The following is a 21,810-nucleotide window of genomic DNA, read 5'->3' as shown; positions in this document are numbered from 1 at the left end:
CTATTTCAGTCAAATATTTCCGTAAAATGTGATCATTTAAATGAAAGTACAGCAGAAGTGACGGCGAATGCATCAAGCAGCAATGACGTTTATATTCCTCGCTTATCACAAATATTTGGCTGTTTATTTCCGAATACGTCGCGAATTCAGATGGTGTGGTTAAGCAGGAACCTAAGAGTACAGCTTGAATAGAATTTGCTGCGAACTTCAAGTAGGCAAAAACAAAGCGAGAATACAGAGGACGTGTAACAGAGTTTACAAATTTAAATCTGCACGCGGTTTAAATGTAGCGCTTTTTGATTGGCCTTCCAGTCCTGACTTTTCATTGGTCGCTTGGTCAGAGCTCGAGAAGGTGTGGTGGGGATATAAAATCCACTATCCAGCGTTGTCTAAGTTTTCGGTGTGATGTCAGATGTCAAAGCTAAGATATAGAGTCGTACACTGAAACGTAAATTGTGCGGATAGTGAAAAGTGTGCGTGTAACAAGCAACAAAATAACATCCAGAATTCATCAATTAACAACGGGCAACTAACGCAGTCACTTAAAAATACGCAACACAAGCGATAAATAACAAACCACTCCAGTTTTCCAAACCAAAACATCACAGAATTTTATCGATGGCTACAGTAAAAGATTAGATTAGATTAAATTGAATTAACACTTGTTCACAGATCATGACTGCGACACTTCGTAATGATGTGAAACGTGTCAGTTTAACATGAGGTTTGTTTACATGTCATAATTCAATTGCTGTAAAATTACTAATTTATATTTAAAATTGATCTATTGAATAGAAGTTGCCCATCAGAAACCTTTTCAATTTATTTTTTGAAGCCTTGCGAAATTTTACTGGTGTTCGTAGATAATTTTAAATATAAACACAACAGAAACACATTAACAGGCAAAAAATAACCTAGTACAGCTCAGGACAGGTGAAACAGATCAGCCGTACGCATCACAAAGCAGCATATGCGACTATTTTACGAGAATATCTAGTTTCAAGGTTGTATTCTAAACTAAAATGCATACATTGTTTGCAACATCCTTTTGCTCTAGATGACATAGTCTGTTAATTTAGAATTGGGCTGACATCTGTTTTCAGCCATAGGGGACAGGTGATGTAAAAAAGAAGTACATATGTAATATAAACAACCACAAATTTGTCAACAAATTCTTAATTTGCGTTGACTTTGTGTGGATGTATGTAAAAAAGGAGATGCCACAGCTTTGGTGAAGGATTTTTGGAGATTAAACAAAACAAAAATTGTGTTCTAACAAGAAAATTAATGTGTATGAGGAAGAGAAAGGGATCAAGGATTTTATTGTCTAATTTGTATGTCAGTTAAGTTGCCTGCTTATGACTGAACAGTATGTGGCTAAAAGATGCATGTATGGCTCCTCAATACAATATTTGTTTTTTTTAGAAGTAAACTGTGTCAGAAGGTTTTGTCAGCTCTAAAAATGTACTTGTAGTCTCCATTCACAGGTTCAACGGACAGTACACTTTGTGGAAGAACTGTGTAGTGGTGTGGTCATGTGTGGCTCTTTTCTGAAGTTGTGCTGAGAATCTAAAAGTAGTATGTGTTTTGTGAAAAGCATAATGAGTTGGCACACAATAATACTTTTAAATATCTTACTGAAGTGGGAATTATGATGTTGGTGTGTATTTGTAACCTTATTCCTTACTTATCTTTTTATAGACTTGTTTCACAACACTCATTGTTAGAATAGGTGGATGCATGTTTACTCTAATGTTGTAATTAATGTGGTATGTAAGAGGTATTTGAGATTCCTAATACACATGTAATAGTAACTGCAATGAATAGGCCTACACTATCGCACTCAGAGGAATTAGAATGCGTATTACCTTATTTCATGCTCATTTACTTCCACAAACAGAAACTATACAAACTGACTGAGGTTAGATGGGTTCTCAGCCTTTGTATCTGTAATATGGGTTGTTTGGCCAGTAGGAGAGGTGAAATAATAATTAAAATTGTATTTGTGTTTATCACTTAGTCACATCATGTATTACACTGAATGGTTTCATGTTCATTTTGGGACCAGTTTGATGCTTATCAATTTTATTTACATCATCAGACCGATCTGTTGCTTTGCTGGTAATGTGATTCCCATTTTTAATTAGGCATAAGGAAAACATGACCTGTAGACTGAACACAACTTTATTAAAAAACTTAAACTCTTCCCAAACGGGACACGAAGGCCAAATGGCACCGACCGGTCGCTGTTTCATTGTCAGCTCACAGGCGTCACCGAGTGCGCATATGGAGGGGCATGTGGTCAGCACACCGCTCTCCTGGCCGTGTGTCAGTTTACGAGACTGGAGCTGCTGCTTCTCAGTCAAGCAGATCCTCAGTTTGCCTCACAAGGGCTGAGTGCACCCCTCTTGCCAACAGCGCTCGGCAGACTGGATCCCATCCGAGTGCAACTTTGGTGATCTGATGGGAAGCGGTGTTACCAGTGTGGTAAGGCTGTTGGCAACACAACTTTATTGCATGGAAGCATTAACAACTTGAACATATTATTTATGTAACATTCAGTGGGCACCAATTACTTTACCCAAAGAGCTGTACCAATGCACAAAAGGACAAGCTCTCTCTCTCTCTCTCTCTCTCTCTCTCTCTCTCTCTCTCTCTCTCTCTCTCTCACACACACACACACACACACACACACACACACACACACACACACACCACTGCACTTCCCTCAGATTTAAAGGTTTTCTCCTGAACAATCTGCATAGTAGCAGGTTTAGATTATGTATATTCTGCCCGAGACTGGTTTGGCGGGGCATTTATGTAGGATTACTTATATTCTGGCAAAATGTAACTACCTTCTGGATTTTTCTGACAGGTCAGCAGTGATAACAGCTCATCTATGTTGATTAGAACTCAGTCTGTGGGGGATAGTCCATTTTTTAACATAGCAACTGTCACTTGTAATTCTGTTATTTGTGATGTGTGTCGTATTTTTACTGTCACAGGTGCAGACACAAGCTCCGACAGTGACTCTGCGCGTGTAAATACTTATGGGGAAGTTTTACCATACTGGCTTTGATAAAATCAGATGACACGAAAACCACAGTCATATCCAGTGTGTCTTGTATACCTACTGTGTTTGGAAAACACTTAGCAAATTTGCAGCTGCAGTCAAGTTTAGAACAGAAAGACACAACTTGCCACCAGTCAACAGGAGACTGTCCACTGCCAGCTAACAGCCACACTTCTGAACTGCCCACTATGACCACAACTGTAGTTGATTTGCCAGATGAGATAATGCTGGAGATCTTCTCGTACATGAGCATGAGTGAAAATGTAAACCTTTTGCAGAAGGTGTGCATCCGTTGGAAGAGTATTGCCCAAGATGCTAAGGTGTGGTGTGACAAGCAATATGTGATTGGGTAAGAAGTTTGATCTCAATCTTTGTTTTTCATTGTTGTAAAACAAAGGAGCTCTCTTAGATATGAAGGGTACCCACATAAAATGCCACTGATTTCCAAATGCAATTAAGAAGAACTGCAATGTCATAATAAGGATACATCACTTCTCACCACATAAGGGAGGCATTGAGTCGCAGATGTTAAGCTTTGGGACAAAAAAGTCCTCTGTCTCTCACTTTTACACAAGCCCAACTACACACACATGGACACTGACTCCGGCTGCTGTAGGCCAACTATTGACCTGGACTGTCCATCACTTTATTTAAGAAAAATACTGAGACGTAGGTATTTGGGTTTTGTGGTATCATGTAAATCAACTCAAAAACTATTTGTACAAAAAATTAGTGCACTTCGGCTTTGGCTCCCTTAATAAATCATAAAATGTTTAGATGGTACTGTATCTCAACACGTGTGCACACAAGCACATCTGGGCTGATGGAGGCTGTTGCATTCTTGTGCAGAGATTGACAAGGTCACGTACAGGCTTGTTTTTCACACAGTCCCACAGGAAAAAATCCAGAGGTTTATTATGTCTTGATCATGGTGGCCACTTTGTCAGTCAGCCACATCCTGTCCATCACTGTGGAAATGTTCAATCCAGGAAGCCACAAAAATGTAAACTCCAGTGCTGTGGTGTCCTCCTAGAAGCTCACATTTGACTGAAGCAGAAGAGGGTGAGGGGCAGCAAATTCCTGTTATGGACTGTTCAGTGTTTGTATCTGTCCAACTATGCTGCCTTTCACTAGCGCACACAACATATTTCCCTTTTGCCTGACTCTGATATGTTTCTGAAAACCGTGGGTTTTCCAAAACCTCAGGTGCAAAAGTTGTGCTGATTAACGTTTCCACACCTGTGAAAGGTTTGTTTGTTAGAGAAAACGACATTCCGTAGATGGGGTTTTGCCTGATCCAGTCCAACGTCTCTATAGCAAATTCGTCATGAAGCTGTTAATCATTTTGCTTCAGGGCTTACACAGTTTAAGCTTTGCAGGTGTGCAAGTGAATTTGTGCAGCACCTTGTGAACTGTTGTGTGAGGGATGTTTAGCTCTCGTGCTCCTCGCCGAACTGATTTTGATGAGCTTCTTCGGAAGGTGTCTCTGATCTCCTCAACCACTTTATCAGATTTGTGTTTTCTGCCAGTACCTGTCTGTCTGTTTACACTCACAGTGACTAGGAATTTTTCGTACCGAGCCTTCGTCATCTTAATGTCTCTGAAATTCACGTAAAATTTCTTTGGAGAGCTATGGTGATTTTTTTCTCCACATACTGTACCACACACTGGTGCCTCTCTTGGGATGTGTTGATTACTGGTAATTATTTAGCACTGGAAACAAAACAAATGGAGTTGTTTACAAAGATCTCTGCACAGCACTTTTTGAGATGCTTCACATGGTGCCTCAAACTGGAATTATTTGTGACTCAAATGTTTTTTAATTGTATTTGGAAATCAGAGAGGTTTCATGTGGACATCCTGTATTGAAGAAAAGGCATGTGCTAATATTAGTGTGATATGTGTTGATAAATGAAAAGCACCAGTTTGATTTTGTTCTAGAATATTGCTTTTATTGTGTTAACTGGTTTTTGACTTACAAGGCCATTTTCAGACATTTATGTCTGGTGCTTTTCATTTATTGTAATGTTGTTCTACCAAGAAGTGACAGAAGATTCTGTTAACATGATATGTGTTGCTTTGTAAGTCTGGTCAGGAGCCTGAAGTACCATCTTATCTATAGCTGATGCAGAATTAGATGTCACCAGAATTAACTGTCATATCAGTATATTTACTACTGAGATGAACACCAGAGGTACACAATACAGTCCTTTGCTAAGTGTGATACAGTGTGTGAAATTCCGTGGGGTCCAGTTAGATAACAAGTTAGAATGGAGGCAACAGACAGATAAACTAATCAATGTATTCAGTTCATCATGTTTTGTTATTAGAAGGACTACCCATTATTTTGAGCTAAAGGTTTACTTCCTGTTGTCTTGTTAAATTTTCTTTTGAAGTGATGCACGTCAGGTACATAAAATACAGTATGAAAATTGTGTAAAGTAGATACCCACCCATCTTGCAGAAGCCTTACACTCGATTTCCAGCACTTTTACTGCTACCTGGATTTTTTTGTTTCACTGAGTGCCACTAGGTTATAAAGACACAAGAAATTTCCACAGAACACCTTCACTGTATTTTAATACACTAACATAAAAGTATACATTACAGCTGTGAAACACTGCAATCATCGTTGTATTTCATAAACACTACATTCAAGACACAAAAACTAGGTTTGATTGGTGTGATATTGACACCAGTGGTACTCGGTGGAAAAAAAAGAGAGAGAGAGAGAGAGAGAGAGAGAGAGAGAGAGAGAGAGAGAGAGAGAGAGAGAGAGAAGAAGAAGTTGTATGAATAAATTTTAATGTGTTGTAAGAGTAAAAATGAATGAAACGTCATTGGATACAGTTGAATCAGAGGGAAAAGGTAATACAATTTGAAAATAATTGCTATCAAAATGAGGGAGATATATGTACTTCCAATGCACTTATGGGGTCACATTGACTCCAGTGATACTAGGAGTGTTAGTGGTGTTTGTTACTGGCAGTGGAAATCAGTTTTAGCTAAACAATCACAATACAATATCCAAAAAATTATTATTGTTTAGTCTTTGTGTCCTTGTTTAGAGTTAGTTTGAAGTAATGTAACTCTGGCACAAATGTATTCAATGACCTCACATGTAACATAGAGCAAAAAGTTTAATATCACTACATACTGATTGGATAGCTATAAATGTACTATCCCTCCTACACTTTATCTGGTTTCTTACATTCAAGTACCGGAAATTCTCTTTATGCCCCTGGAAAAAAGTGGAGCACATTGTATAGTCGCATGACATGTAGCAGTGTTTGGGTAACATGCCCCTGTTGTTACAGATGTAGTTAACTGACCTCACTAGGCAAAATATTAATCACACCATTAAAAGAACAGAACAGATCTCTTGGAATCATGTAGACAGTGTGGAACTGACACCAGGTGATCATATGGCACACCGTGAATGATAGAAGTATGGTGGGTCAATGTGAAGACACATGAGAATGGCAAAGTGGAGCCATTGTGTTTCCCGATTTGTTTGTGTGTCAACATGGACCGATCAAAATGTCTACAAGGAATGATGTACCACTTGCAGGCATTGAGCACGGCGTAAGAACAGAGGTCATAAAATGACCGTAACCGACAGGGAAGGAGGTGAGTGTTAAGTGTTGTTGGTAAAAATGTAGAATGAGGGTAGTGGCGTACTTAAGTTTTTCATCCAGGAATGTTGTAAGCACTTGCTGCGGTGTGATAGGAAGAGAAGAGGGTGTGTAAGCTGTTTGTGTTACATACCCAATGGAGAGCAGCAGGCAGACGACATGTTTTGAAGTAATACTTTCAGAAGGAAGGGTGAAACATGGCTGTAAACGAGGATTATAAATTTAATAGCTCCTTGTTTGAGTCACAGCTTTAGGACAGTGTTGCAACCCACAATATATTCGAAAAAGCAGTGAAATGTTTCTCTGCTTGCTGTTGCTACGCAATTGATCTGCGCCAGCACACTGAGCGAATCAATGTTTTTTTTATGAAACCGTGGGAGGCAGTAGGCAGATCATTGCTCTTTTATTAAATCATGAGAGAAGGTAGGTGGAACAATGTTTATTAATATATCAGATGTGTGACTGTGTTATTAATAAACATTGATTCACCTATCTTCTACGATGATTTGATTAAAAACAGTTGATGCACTTAAACAAAATGGTGGCTTTTTCTGCAATTCCAGATGATTCCATCCACAATATTTGATACATTTTTGTATCTCTGCACTTATCCAAGAGATATGCAGCAACAACCAACTTCGTCTTGAAGAAATAAATCACTCATATGAGTCCACTTTGAAGCACTCACTACAGTAATCACAAAATACTACTCTTTTGAAACCCTCTAATACACCGAAAAATGCCAAACAAGACAACGGTATCAATTTTAGGGCCTCTGTTATCATCTCTCATTGGTTACATTAAAGAATCATCCCACTGGCTACATGGAACTTGCATATTGCCAACCTGCGAGTAGTCAGTAAGCACCACTGTGACTGCCGCTGGCCTCGATCTAGACTTAAGCCTGTAGTTGTCATGACTTGTCAGTGAAAAACAGTTTAAAACTTGACAGGAATTGATGTTTTCAGCGAATGCAGGTTCATGTTGGTGAGTTTCGAGCCAACTTGACATTGAGAAGAGCTGATCTTGGTTGACAGATGTGACTAAATCAGTCTGTGCTGTTTCAACACTGTGTCAGAGTTCAGCAACAACAGTGTCTGGTGAGTGTTTGCATGCCAGGGTGTTGATAACCCTTGACCAGGCAGTTCCAGTTGGTGAGATATGTGGAGTCTGTATTTGGGTTGGAATGGAATGAGCAATGTGTGGTCTTGCGTTATCTTGTTGAAAGGAAACACTACAGAGACCTCCAAGATAGAGCACCAGCCTTAATACCAACTTACAAAATTACCAGCCTTTTGAAACAGGGATACTTGTGTTGTGTAGACAATGGCAACCCATAGCACCATGTCAGATGCTGCACCCTTGTACTCACTTTGTCAGAAAAGCTCCAGGACAGATTCTTTAAAAATATAAAATTGTACTTACCAAGTAATGATTCTAGCTCCTATCTAAGTAGTTCCCTTGGCTATCTATACACAGTTGCCAACATTTCTGCAAATTTTGGAAGCAAGCAGGGAAATTTTCAACTACGGTGCTTGTAAGCTCATATGTCACAGCTCATTGGATATCTCCGATGAAGCTTTCCTTTCACTTGCCATTTAACTCACTGAAACAAGAAAAAATAGTGGGCTGATAGGTCATGTAAATATGGCAGTTGTGGGATGGCAATAACAGAATGTTTGGCCAGATACTTGTTTACACGTAATGCGATGTGGAGTCTTACATTGTCTTGCAGTAAGAACCAGTTCTGAAGATGACAGAAATCAGGGTGGCAACATATAATTGCTTGTTACAAACGTTTTGAGACTTCTGTGTAAAGAGTTTAGTTTACGGTTTGGTTCAAATGGCTCTGAGCGCTATGAGACTCAACATTGTCTCTGTTCTTGAAGGTTGTCATTTGACTTTTTTCCAAGTCTGGTGATCTGGGACTCTGTCATTTGGCACTTTAACACCTCGTGTGAGGGTCATACTGGTTGCACAAACTTTCATCCCTAGCAATAATCTTTGACAGAGATGTGGGATCACGTTTGGTTCCATCCAGTAGTTCAGCAGAAATTCTTCATCTTTCCTTTTTCTGCTCTTCTGTTAGTGTGTGAGGCACAAGTTCTGCATTAAGATTGCATTTCCCTAAATATTTGCGTAAACTCTTATGACACACATCACAATTGAATTTAAGTTGTTCTGATATCGTATGCACAGTTACGTGATGGTCTTCTAGCAGTAACTGCCCTACATGCTCCACGTTTGCATCAGTAGGTGCTGCAGATGGGCAACCAGTTCTGGGATCTTCTCACACTGAATCTCTGCCTTTTGTGCTACTCTTGAAAGTGCCTCGTCTGCATAAGATTGCTTAATCATTGGCTATGTTTTGCTAGGGGTTTTCCTGATCTTGATGCAGAACTTAAAAATCCACTCTTTGCTCACAATTGGCATTCATTGTATCACCTTAACTAATGCACTAGGAATCCAAATGATGTGTTGCTAATCACAGCCATGCCACCTAGCAAGATTGCACAGAAATGTGTCTGAGATCATTTTAAGGATGCACACGTACTGGGTAACATAAAAACTGTGTTTGTTCCTTGTTAGTGTTAAAGACTGAGGGGGGGGGGGGGGGGGGGGGAACTGTCCTGGAACTATTCGGACAAAGGCAGTAATTGCGAGGAAAGCAATCTGGCAACATTTGTTTCCCTCAGAGCATCCACACACCGGTAGAGCCATTGAATTACTCATTTGAAAAGATGACATGGCTCCACTTAATGGATCCGGTTGTTCTCGCTGGCTGCATTACTATAGGTGTACCTCTCCTTACTGCTAGGTCGACGGAAGCTGTGATGATAATTGTAATCCTGGCAGTCTGCTGTGCTCCAGATGCCATGTCCGAGTGGATATTCAACTTACAGCAAGCAAAGCAACATCCTGACTCAGGAAATGTGACATAGCTGTTTGACCCTGAAGAGACGTTTTACATCTGCATCTGTACTGTGCAAACCACCATGAAGTGCACAGCATTGTAATAATTATTAGGGTTTCTTCCTATTACATTCACATACGAAGTGCTGGAAGAATGCATGCTGTAATTACTCTAATTTTATCCTCATGATTCCTATGTGAGCAATAAATCAGGGGGAGTTGTCATTTAAAGCCGGTTCTTGAATCTATGTTAATAGACTTTCATGGGATAGTTTGTCTATCTTCAAGAGTCTTCCAGTTTAGTTCTTTCAGTATCTCTGTGACACTCTCCCACATATTAAACAAACTTGTGACCGTTCCTGATGTCCTTCTCTGTATATGTTTAATATCCCCTGTTTGTCCTATCTGGTTTGGGTCCCACACACTTGAGCAGTATTCTAGAATAGGTCACACGAGTGATTTGTAAGCTATCTCCTTTGTAGACTGATTGCACTTCCCCAGTATTCTACAAATAAAATGAAGCCTACCACCTGCATTGTCCATGACTGAGCCTATCTGATTCTTTCGTTTTATGTCCCTACAAAGTGTTACACCCAGATATTTGAATGAACTGACCAATCCCAACAGTGACTCATTCATATTATAGTCATGAGATACTAGTTCTTTTATTTTTTGAAGTGCACAGTTTGAAATTTCTGAACATTTAAGCAAGTTGCCAGTCTTTGCACCATTTTGAAATCTTATCAAGATCTCACTGAATATTCATGCAGCTTCTTTCAGACAGTACTTTGATATAGATAACTGCGTCATCTGCATAATATCTGAGGTTCCTATTAATATTGTCTGCAAGGTCATTAATACGCAACATGAACAGAAAGGGTCCCAAAACGCTTCCGTGTGGCACTCCTGAACTTACTTCTATATCTGACAATGACTCTCCATCCGAGATAACATTCTGCATCGCCACTACTGAAAAGTCCACAGTCCAGTCACAATTTTCGCTTAATACCCCATATGATTGTACTTTTGACAATAAGCATAGGTGTGGCATCGAGTCAAATGCTTTTCGAAAATCGGGGAACACTGCATCTACCTGCCTGCCTTGATCTAAAGCTTTCTGTATGTCATATGAGAAAAGTGCGAATTGGTTTTCACATGATCGATGTTTCTGGAATCCGTGCTGGTTGGCATGGAGTTGGTCATTCTGTTTGAGATACCTCACTATGTTTGAGCTCAGATATGCTATAAGATTGTACAACAGATCGTTGCCAAGGATATAGGACGATAGCTTTATGGATCACTTGCAGACAATGAATCAGTCAATCAGTACACCTGTCCTGTTGAGTGCTAGTTGCGTGGGCCACATAGAACGTAGTTTAAATGTCTTTATGGGGCTTATCTTGTGATCAGTGACATCTCTTTCTTTATTATAGGACCTGCAGCATATATTATGCCACAGTAGAACATTGTGCAGAGAATTAGTAGACTGTACAGTGCTTGGTATTTCATTTTTGTGTATAAGCTTATTTTGGCTTTATTACATTCATCAGTATATTTGATAATGTTCTTTTACTTTACATAATATATAATTTATAAAGATTTTTACATTGGATGTTGCACTCACATCCAGATGTAAATGGACATATATTGAGTAAACTATTGCTGCTGTCCTTAGTTGTTGGATGTAATATTTATTTAATGAAATTTGACAGTTGTTTGCTGATTTGATGTTTGATAGCTAGTGGAAAATGAGCGCACTTCATACACCACTATCACAGTGTAGACTCTTTTATTGCTCCAAAATGACCTGTTTCAATAGCCTTATGCTGCCACCATCTGATCTAAGGGGGAAACCAGGCTAATAAGGGGAAAAGGGGGTGGGGTTGAGCGAGAGTACAATTCATATGACATATAAAATATACAACATCCCATGTACCCTCTGGAATATGCTGTAAAATTGCCATGTTGCATTACATGAAGTAAAATCATAAAAGGCACTCCAGACAAACATGTGATTCCTGAAGAGGGGCAGCAGCCTTTTCAGTAGTTGCAGGGGCAACAGTCTGGATGATTGACTGATCTGGCCTTGTAACATTAACCAAAATGGCCTTGCTGTGCTGGTACTGCGAACGGCTGAAAGCAAGGGGAAACTACAGCCGTAATTTTTCCCGAGGACATGCAGCTTTACTGTATGATTAAATGATGATGGCGTCCTCTTGGGTAAAATATTCCGGAGGTAAAATAGTCCCCCATTCGGATCTCCGGGCGGGGACTACTCAAGAGGACGTCGTTATCAGGAGAAAGAAAACTGGCGTTCTACGGATCGGAGCGTGGAATGTCAGATCCCTTAATCGGGCAGGTAGGTTAGAAAATTTAAAAAGGGAAATGGATAGGTTAAAGTTAGATATAGTGGGAATTAGTGAAGTTCGGTGGCAGGAGGAACAAGACTTTTGGTCAGGTGGTTACAGGGTTATAAATACAAAATCAAATAGGGGTAATGCAGGAGTAGGTTTAATAATGAATAAAAAAATAGGAGTGCGGGTTAGCTACTACAAACAGCATAGTGAATGCATTATTCTGGCCAAGATAGACACAAAGCCCATGCCTACTACAGTAGTACAAGTTTATATGCCAACTAGCTCTGCAGATGATGAAGAAATAGATGAAATGTACGACGAGATAAAAGAAATTATTCAGGTAGTGAAGGGAGACGAAAATTTAATAGTCATGGGTGACTGGAATTCGTCAGTAGGAAAAGGGAGAGAAGGAAACATAGTAGGTGAATATGGATTGGGGCTAAGAAATGAAAGAGGAAGCCGCCTGGTAGAATTTTGCGCAGAGCATAACTTAATCATAGCTAATACTTGGTTCAAGAATCATAAAAGAAGGTTGTTTACGGAAGAATCCTGGAGATACTAAAAGGTATCAGATAGATTATATAATGGTAAGACAGAGATTTAGGAACCAGGTTTTAAATTGTAAGACATTTCCAGGGGCAGATGTGGATTCTGACCACAATCTATTGGTTATGAACTGCAGATTGAAACTGAAGAAACTGCAAAAAGGTGGGAATTCAAGGAGATGGGACCTGGATAAACTGAAAGAACCAGAGGTTGTAGAGAGTTTCAGGGAGAGCATAAGGGAACAATTGACAGGAATGGGGGAAAGAAATACAGTAGAAGAAGAATGGGTAGCTCTGAGGGATGAAGTAGTGAAGGCAGCAGAGGATCAAGTAGGTAAAAAGACGAGGGCTAATAGAAATCCTTGGGTAACAGAAGAAATATTGAATTTAATTGATGAAAGGAGAAAATATAAAAATGCAGTAAATGAAGCAGGCAAAAAGGAATACAAACGTCTCAAAAATGAGATCGACAGGAAGTGCAAAATGGCTAAGCAGGGGTGACTAGAGGACAAATGTAAGGATGTAGAGGCTTGTCTCACTAGGGGTAAGATAGGTATTGCCTATAGGAAAATTAAAGAGACCTTTGGAGAGAAGAGAACCACTTGTATGAATATCAGGAGCTCAGATGGCAACCAAGTTCTAAGCAAAGAAGGGAAGGCAGAAAGGTGGAAGGAGTATATAGAGGGTTTATACAAGGACGATGTACTTGAAGACAATATTATGGAAATGGAAGAGGATGTAGATGAAGATGAAATGGGAGATAAGATACTGCGTGAAGAGTTTGACAGAGCACTGAAAGACCTGAGTCGAAACAAGGCCCCGGGAGTAGACAACATTCCATTAGAACTACTGATGGCCTTGGGAGAGCCAGTCATGACGAAACTCTACCATCTGGTGAGCAAGATGTATGAGACAGGTGAAATACCCACAGACTTCAAGAAGAATATAACAAATCCAATCCCAAAGAAAGCAGGTGTTGACAGATGTGAAAATTACCGAACTATCAGTTTAATAAGTCACAGCTGCAAAGTACTAACGCGAATTCTTTACAGACGAATGGAAAAACTGGTAGAAGCGGACCTCGGGTAAGATCAGTTTGGATTCCGTAGAAATGTTGGAACACGTGAGGCAATACTAACCTTACGACTTATCTTAGAAGAAAGATTAAGAAAAGGCAAACCTACGTTTCTAGCATTTGTAGACTTAGAGAAAGCTTTTGACAACGTTAACTGGAAGACTCTCTTTCAAATTCTGAAGTTGACAGGGGTAAAATACAGGGAGCGAAAGGCTATTTACAATTTGTACAGAAACCAGATGGCAGTTATAAGAGTCGAGGGGCATGAAAGGGAAGCAGTGGTTGGGAAAGGAGTGAGACAGGGTTGTAGTCTCTCCCCGATGTTATTCAAACTGTATATTGAGCAAGCAGTAAAGGAAACAAAAGAAAAATTCGGAGTAGGTATTAAAATTCATGGAGAAGAAGTAAAAACTTTGAGGTTCGCCAATGACATTGTAATTCTGTCAGAGACAGCAAAGGACTTGGAAGAGCAGTTGAACAGAATGGACAGTGTCTTGAAAGGAGGATATAAGATGAACATCAACAAAACCAAAACGAGGATAATGGAATGTAGTCAAATTAAATCGGGTGATGCTGAGGGGATTAGATTAGGAAATGAGACATTTAAAGTAGTAAAGGAGTTTTGCTATTTGGGGAGTAAAATAACTGATGATGGTCGAAGTAGAGAGGATGTAAAATGTAGACTGGCAATGGCAAGGAAATCGTTTCTGAAGAAGAGGAATTTGTTAATGTCGAGTATAGATTTAAGTGTGAGGAAGTCATTTCTGAAAGTATTTGTATGGAGTGTAGCCATGTATGGAAGTGAAACATGGACGATAACCAGTTTGGACAAGAAGAGAATAGAAGCTTTCGAAATGTGGTGCTACAGAAGAATGCTGAAGATAAGGTAGGTAGATCACATAACTAATGAGGAGGTATTGAATAGGATTGGGGAGAAGAGAAGTTTGTGGCACAACTTGACTAGAAGGAGGGATCGGTTGGCAGGACATGTTTTGAGGCATCAAGGGATCACAAATTTAGCATTGGAGGGCAGCGTGGAGGGTAAAAATCGTAGAGGGAGACCAAGAGATGAATACACTAAGCAGATTCAGAAGGATGTAGGTTGCATTAGGTACTGGTAGATGAAGAAGCTTGCACAGGATAGAGTAGCATGGAGAGCTGCATCAAACCAGTCTCAGGACTGAAGACCACAACAACAGCAACAACATATAAAATATTCAATATCCCATGTACCCTCTGGAATATGCTGTAAAATTGCCATGTTGCATTACATGAAGTAAAAGCATAAAAGGCACTCCAGACGTATACATGTCTTGATAAAACTGCAGTTGATAAAACACATACAGTTGGTAAAATGCCCATAAATAATAAAAAGGACAACGTTAAAATCATCCTATCATTCATGCAAGCTGGTGTTGAACGTGAGTCTCACAAGCTTTCCGCACAGCACCATTCTGTGAGCGGTTGTTTACATAAAGGCGGCAGACTTTCTACGAAGTCACCCAGCTTGCCACTGGGTGGCATCTGTAGAACATGCTAAATGATCACTTACGGTGGATACAAACATTGAATAGCGGTGCACCAGAAAGAAAGCTGGAATTTTCAGTGCGCCCAGTATAACAATTAGGAATATTTATAAAATTACCATGGGACAATGCTTCATATAAAATCTGCAGTAATTACATACTGTTTTGATTATTGAACTGTAGATTCACTATTCCTCTTCCCCTTATTATTTCTGTTTTTCTCTTTGATCAGATGATGACAGCATAAAACTGTTGAAACCAGTCATCTTGGAGCACTAATAGTGTCTACAAATACAATCATGGCATATGAATTTGTTCATTTTCATCCATACCAATCATCCCCCAACAAAAGCATGTGTACCTTACATGACAGCTAGTTGTTTATTCGACGATATTTATGTTGTTGCAGGTCATGTATCTGTGGAACTTTTACTGATGTGTTTGTTATCTCTGGGGTTTTGGTTATCTGCTATCCCTATTTTAAAAAAAAATTTAACTGTGTGTGCTTGGAATCAGATTGTTCATTTAGTATATCGTGGGAATAATCCTCAATGTGTATGTATATTTCAAATTCCTTCAGATTATTCATGACTGGGCCTTTTGTGATTTTGTTAAGGATTTGTAGTGCATTTTTAATGTTGTCAACTTGGTGTTTTTCATTTTTGAGATGTGTAAAGATGGTATGTGTCCTTTGAATCTGACGAATAAATTTATCCTGATCTGTCCTGTATAAAATATCAAGCAGCATACTATTACTAATTCTGTGGATAGCTAATTTTCTTCTCATTTGGAGCACATGACTGAAACTTTAGATTGATCCTAACTACACAGTAACTTCAGTTTTTTGAATGTCTGATGTGTGGATGTTTGTCATCAGAGAAGATTCATAAAAATGAAACCCACAGCTGCACATTTAAATTCATTCACCCCACAATTTCTGATGTAAACAGGTTTGTCCTCACTATTCATACACCTGTCTCCACAGGTACACAGTAACCGATGAGGAGGCCATAGCGACTTTCCGAGCAGCTCCGCAGTTGCGTACAGTGATTGTGGATAGAGAAGTTGAACCCGCTATCTTTGAGGTTCTGTCTAAAAGCTGTCCCGAGGTCACCACACTGGATATCGATTATCGACAGACCTTACATTATACAGTGAGTATTTTTTCTTCGCTTTGTGTCATCTGCACATCTTCTCCATATTAGAGTCATATTGGTAAAAGTAATTGTTACAGGTTGTGTTGATCTTATTTTTGCCAAACAGAGTGGTAATGAAGGTGCCAACTGAGCTACAGATTCAGACATTTATGCACAAAAAATGAATTTATATGGTCATATGCAGTTCACTTGATGTTTTGTAACTGAATACTTAATTTTTTTTGAGAAGTCCTCTGTGGTACAGGAGGAATTTACGAACATCCAGCATGCTGCAGGTCAAAAATAGACCACAGCTCTTTTACAATTGAGATAAATGGTTGTAGCTCCATCATAAGTTGCATTAAGAAGTATCTTTTTTATTTCCTAGTTGTGACTAGTTTCAGGCACCTCTGTTCAAACCATCCTACAAAGGAAATTACAGTTGGCGTGATAGTTTTCTACAAATGAAGCATAAATACTTGCAATACAATTGCATCAAACTAATATACATAAAATATATCTAAAAACAAAGATGATGTAACTTACCAAATAAAAGCGTTGGTATGTTGATAGAGACACAAACAACACAAACACACACACAAAATTCAAGCTTTCGCAACCCACAGTTGCTTCATCAGGAAAGAAGGAAGGAGAGGGAAAGACGAAAGGATGTGGGTTTTAAGGGAGAGGGTAAGGAGTCATTCCAATCCCAGGAGTGGAAAGACTTACCTTAGGGGGGAAAAAGGACAGGTATACACTCGCACACACACACACAGATCCATCTGCACATGTACAGACACACAGGCAGACATATGTAAAGGCAAAGATGTTGGGCAGAGGTGTCAGTCGAGGTGGAAGTACAGAGTCAAAGATGTTGTTGAATGACAGGTGATGTACGAGGGATGGCAACTTGAAATTAGCAGAGGTTGAGGCCTGGTGGGTAACGGGAAGGGAGAATATATTGAAGGGCAAGTTCCCATCTCTGGAGTTCTGATAGGTTGGTGTCATTGGGAAGTATCCAGATTACCCGGACGGTGTAACACTGTGCTAAGATGTGCTGGCCGTGCACCGAGGCATGTTTAGCCACAGGGTGATCCTTATTACCAACAAACACTGTCTGTCTGGGTCCGTTCATGCGAATGGACAGTTTGTTGCTGGTCATTCCCACATAGAATGCTTCACAGTGTAGGCAGGTCAGTTGGTAGATCACGTGGGTGCTTTCACATGTGACTCTGCCTTTGTTTGTGTACACCTTCCGGGTTACAGGACTGGAGTAGCTGGTGGTGGGAGGGTGCACGGGACAGGTTTTACACCGGGGCGGGTACAAGGGTAGGAGCCAGAGGGTAGGGAAGGAGGTTTGGGGATTTCATAGGGATGAACCGAGAGGTTACGAAGGTTAGATGGAAGGCGAAAAGACACTCTTGGTGGAGTGGGGAGGATTTTGTGAAGGATGGATCTCATTTCAGGGCAGGATTTGAGGCAGTCGTATCCCTGCTGGAGAGCCACATTCAAAGTATGATCCAGTCCCGGAAAGTATCCTGTCACAAGTGGGGCACTTTTGGGGTTCTTCTGTGGGAGGTTCTAGGTTTGAGGGGATGAGGAAGTGGCTCTGGTAATTTGCTTCTGTACTAGGTCGGGAGGGTAGTTGCAGGATGCGAAAGCTGTTTTCAGGTTATTGGTGTAATGGTTCAGGGATTCAGGACTGGAGCAGATTCATTTGCCACAAAGACCTAAGCTGTAGGGAAGTGACTATTTGATATGGAATGGGTGGTAGCTGTCATAATGGAGGTACTGTTGCTTGTTGGTGGGTTTGATGTGGACGGATGTGTGAAGCTGGCCATTGGACAGATGGAGGTCAACATCGAGGAAAGTGGCAAGGCATTTGGAGTAGGACCAGTTGAATCTGATGGAGCCAAAGGAGTTGAGGTTGGAGAGGAAATTCTGGAGTTCTTCTTCGCTGTGAGTCCAGATCATGAAGATGTCATCAATAAATCTGTACCAAACTTTGGGTTGGCAGGCCTGGGTAACCAAGAAGGTTTCCTCTAAGCGACCCATAAATAGGTTGGTGTATGAGGGGGCCATCCTGGTACCCATGGCTGTGCTGTTCCCTTTAATAGTTGGTATGTCTGGCCTTCAATAGTGAAGAAGTTGTGGGTTAGGATGAAGCTGGCTAAGGTAATGAGGAAAGAGGTTTTAGGTAGGGTAGCAGGTGATCGGTGTGAAAGGAAGTGCTCCACCACAGCGAGGTCCTGGACGTGCGGGATATTTGTGTATAAGGAAGTGGCATCAATGGTTACACGGATGGTTTCCGGGGGTAACAGATTGGGTAAGGATTCCAGGCGTTCGAGAAAGTGGTTGGTGTCTTTGTTGAAGGATGGGAGACTGCATGTAATGGGTTGAAGGTGTTGATCTACGTTGGTAACCAGCTACAATGGGGCGGCTGGGATGTTTGAGTTTGTGAATTTTAGGAAGTACGTAGAAGGTACGGGTGCAGGGTGTCAGTGGGGTCAGGAGGTTGATGGAGTCAGGGGAAAGGTTTTGTAGGGGGCCTAAGGTTCTGAGGATTCCTTGAAGCTCCACCTGGACATCACGAATGAGAATACATTGGCAAATTTTGTATGTAGTGTTGTCTGAAAGCTGACGCAGACCCTCAGCCACCTACTCCTGACAATCAAGTACCACGGTCGTGGAACCCTTGTCCACCAGAAGAATGACGATGGATTGGTCAGCCTTCAGATCACCGATAGCTTGCGCTTCAGCTGTGGTGATACTGGGAGTAGGATTAAGGTTTTTCAAGAAAGATTGAGAGGCAAGGCTAGAAGTGAGAAATTCCTGGAAGGTTTGGAGAGTGTGATTTTGAGGAAGAGGAGGTGGGTCCCGCTGTGACAGAGGACGGAACTGTTCCAGGCAGGGTTCAATCTGGATAGTGTGTTGGGGAGTATGCCAACCTATTTATGGATCACTTAGAGGAAGCCATCTTGGTTACCCAGGCCTGCCAGCCCAAAGTTTGGTACGGATGTATTGATGACATCTTCATGATCTGGACTCACAGTGAAGAAGAACTCCAGAATTTCCTCTCCAACCTCAACTCCTTTGGTTCCATCAGATTCACCTGGTCCTACTCCAAATCCCATGCCACTTTCCTCGACGCTGACCTCCTTCTGTCCAATGGCCAGCTTCACACGTCCGTCCACATCAAACCAACTAACAAACAACAGTACCTCCATTATGACAGCTGCCACCCATTCCATATCAAATCGTCCCTTCCCTACAGCTTAGGTCTTTGTGGCAAACGAATCTGCTCCAGTCCTGAATCCCTGAACCATTACACCAACAACCTGAAAAAAGCTTTCGCATCCCGCCACTACCCTCCCGACCTGGTACAGAAGCAAATAACCAGAGCCACTTCCTCATCCTCTCAAACCCAGAACCTCCCACAGAAGAACCACAAAAGTGCCCCACTTGTGACAGGATACTTTCCGGGACTGGATCAGACTGAATGTGGCTCTCCAGCAGGGATACGACTTCCTCAAATACTGCCCTGAAATGAGATCCATCCTTCACGAAATCCTCCCCACTCCACCAAGAGTGTCTTTCCGCCGTCCACCTAAACTTCGTAACCTCTTGGTTCATCCCTATGAAATCCCCAAACCTCCTTCCCTACCCTCTGGCTCCTACCCTTGTAACTGCCCCCGGTGTAAAACCTGTCCCATGCACCCTCCCACCACCACCTACGCCAGTCCTGTAACCCGGAAGGTGTACACGATCAAAGGCAGAGCCACGTGTGAAAGCACCCAAGTGATTTACCAACTGACCTGCTTACACTGTGAAGCTTTCGATGTGGGAATGACCAGCAACAATCTGTCCATTCACATGAGCGGACCCAGGCAGACAGTGTTTGTTGGTAATGAGGTTCACCCTGTGGCTAAACATGCCTCGGTGCACGGCCAGCACATCTTAGCACAGTGTTACACCATCCGGGTTGTCTGGATACTTCCCACTGACACCAACCTATCAGAACTCCGGAGATGGGAACTTGCCCTTTAGTATATCCTCTTTTCCTGTTACCCACCAGGACTCCACCTCTGCTAATTTCAAGTTGCCGCCGCTCATACCTCACCTGTCATTCAATAACATCTTTGCCTCTAAACTTCCGCCTCGACTGACATCTCTGCCCAAACTCTTTGCCCTTAAATATGTCTGCTTGTGTCTGTTATGTGCCGATGGATCTGTGTGTGTGTGTGCTAGTGTATACCTGTCGTTTTTCCCCCCCAAGGTAAGTCTTTCCGCTCCCGGGATTGGAATGACTCCTTACCCTCTCCCTTAAAACCCACATCCTTTCGTCTTTCCCTCTCCTTCCCTCTTTCTTGATGAAGCAACCGTGGGTTGCGAAAGCTTGAAATTTGTGTGTGTGTTTGTGTTTGTTATTGTTTCTATCAGCGTACCAACACTTTCGTTTGGTAAGTTACAGAATCTTTGTATTTAAATATAATATACATATAAGGTATACAAATTTGTCATCATCATTTAGTTTTATGAGTTGTCTTAATACTTATGCACAATATCATATCACACTTATATATATGTTGTTGTTGTTGTGGTCTTCAGTCCTGAGACTGGTTTGATGCAGCTCTCCATGCTACTCTATCCTGTGCAAGCTTCTTCATCTCCCAGTACCTACTGCAACCTACATCCTTCTGAATCTGCTTAGTGTATTCATCTCTTGGTCTCCCTCTACGATTTTTACCCTCCACGCTGCCCTCCAATGCTAAATTTGTGATCCCTTGATGCCTCAAAACATGTCCTACCAACCGATCCCTTCTTCTAGTCAAGTTGTGCCACAAACTTCTCTTCTCCCCAATCCTATTCAATACCTCCTCATTAGTTACGTGATCTACCCACCTTATCTTCAGCATTCTTCTGTAGCACCACATTTCGAAAGCTTCTATTCTCTTCTTGTCCAAAGTATTTGTCGTCCATGTTTCACTTCCTTACATGGCTACACTCCATACAAATACTTTCAGAAACGACTTCCTGACACTTAAATCTATACTCGATGTTAACAAATTTCTCTTCTTCAGAAACGAATTCCTTGCCATTGCCAGTCTACATTTTATATCCTCTCTACTTCGACCATCATCAGTTATTTTACTCCCCAAATAGCAAAACTCCTTTACTACTTTAAGTGTCTCAGTTCCTAATCTAATTCCCTCAGCATCACCCGATTTAATTTGACTACATTCCATTATCCTCGTTTTGGTTTTGTTGATGTTCATCTTATATCCTCCTTTCAAGACACTGTCCATTCCGTTCGACTGCTCTTCCAAGTCCTTTGCTGTCTCCGACAGAATTACAATATCATCGGCGAACCTCAAAGTTTTTACTTCTTCTCCATGAATTTTAATACCTACTCCGAATTTTTCTTTTGTTTCCTTTACTGCTTGCTCAATATACAGATTGAATAACATCAGGGAGAGGCTACAACCCTGTCTCACTCCTTTCCCAACCACTGCTTCCCTTTCATGCCCCTCGACTCTTATAACTGCCATC

At 41.0% G+C, this 21,810-nt stretch overlaps 1 protein-coding gene across 2 annotated transcripts in view; it reads left to right on the top strand.

Annotated features, from left to right (window-relative positions):
- Positions 1–374: 374 nt before the first annotated feature.
- LOC126427906 (uncharacterized) overlaps positions 375–21,810 on the top strand; it is a 118,481-nt gene continuing 97,045 nt past the window's right edge. Inside the window, exons 1-4 of one of the 2 annotated variants that reach the window (XM_050089795.1) lie at positions 375–724; positions 2,262–2,487; positions 3,006–3,422; positions 16,110–16,278. In XM_050089795.1, coding sequence (XP_049945752.1) covers positions 3,262–3,422; positions 16,110–16,278 — 330 coding nt within the window. In that variant the 5' untranslated portion in view covers positions 375–724; positions 2,262–2,487; positions 3,006–3,261. The remainder of the gene's footprint in view (positions 725–2,261; positions 2,488–3,005; positions 3,423–16,109; positions 16,279–21,810) is intronic. The other variant, XM_050089794.1, reaches the window with a different exon arrangement.

The sequence above is a fragment of the Schistocerca serialis genome, chromosome 12 (genome assembly GCF_023864345.2).
Source record: "Schistocerca serialis cubense isolate TAMUIC-IGC-003099 chromosome 12, iqSchSeri2.2, whole genome shotgun sequence".
Lineage (NCBI taxonomy): Eukaryota > Metazoa > Arthropoda > Insecta > Orthoptera > Acrididae > Schistocerca > Schistocerca serialis.
Note: the sequence above shows the minus strand (reverse complement) of the source record. Positions and strands in the feature narration are given on the sequence as shown.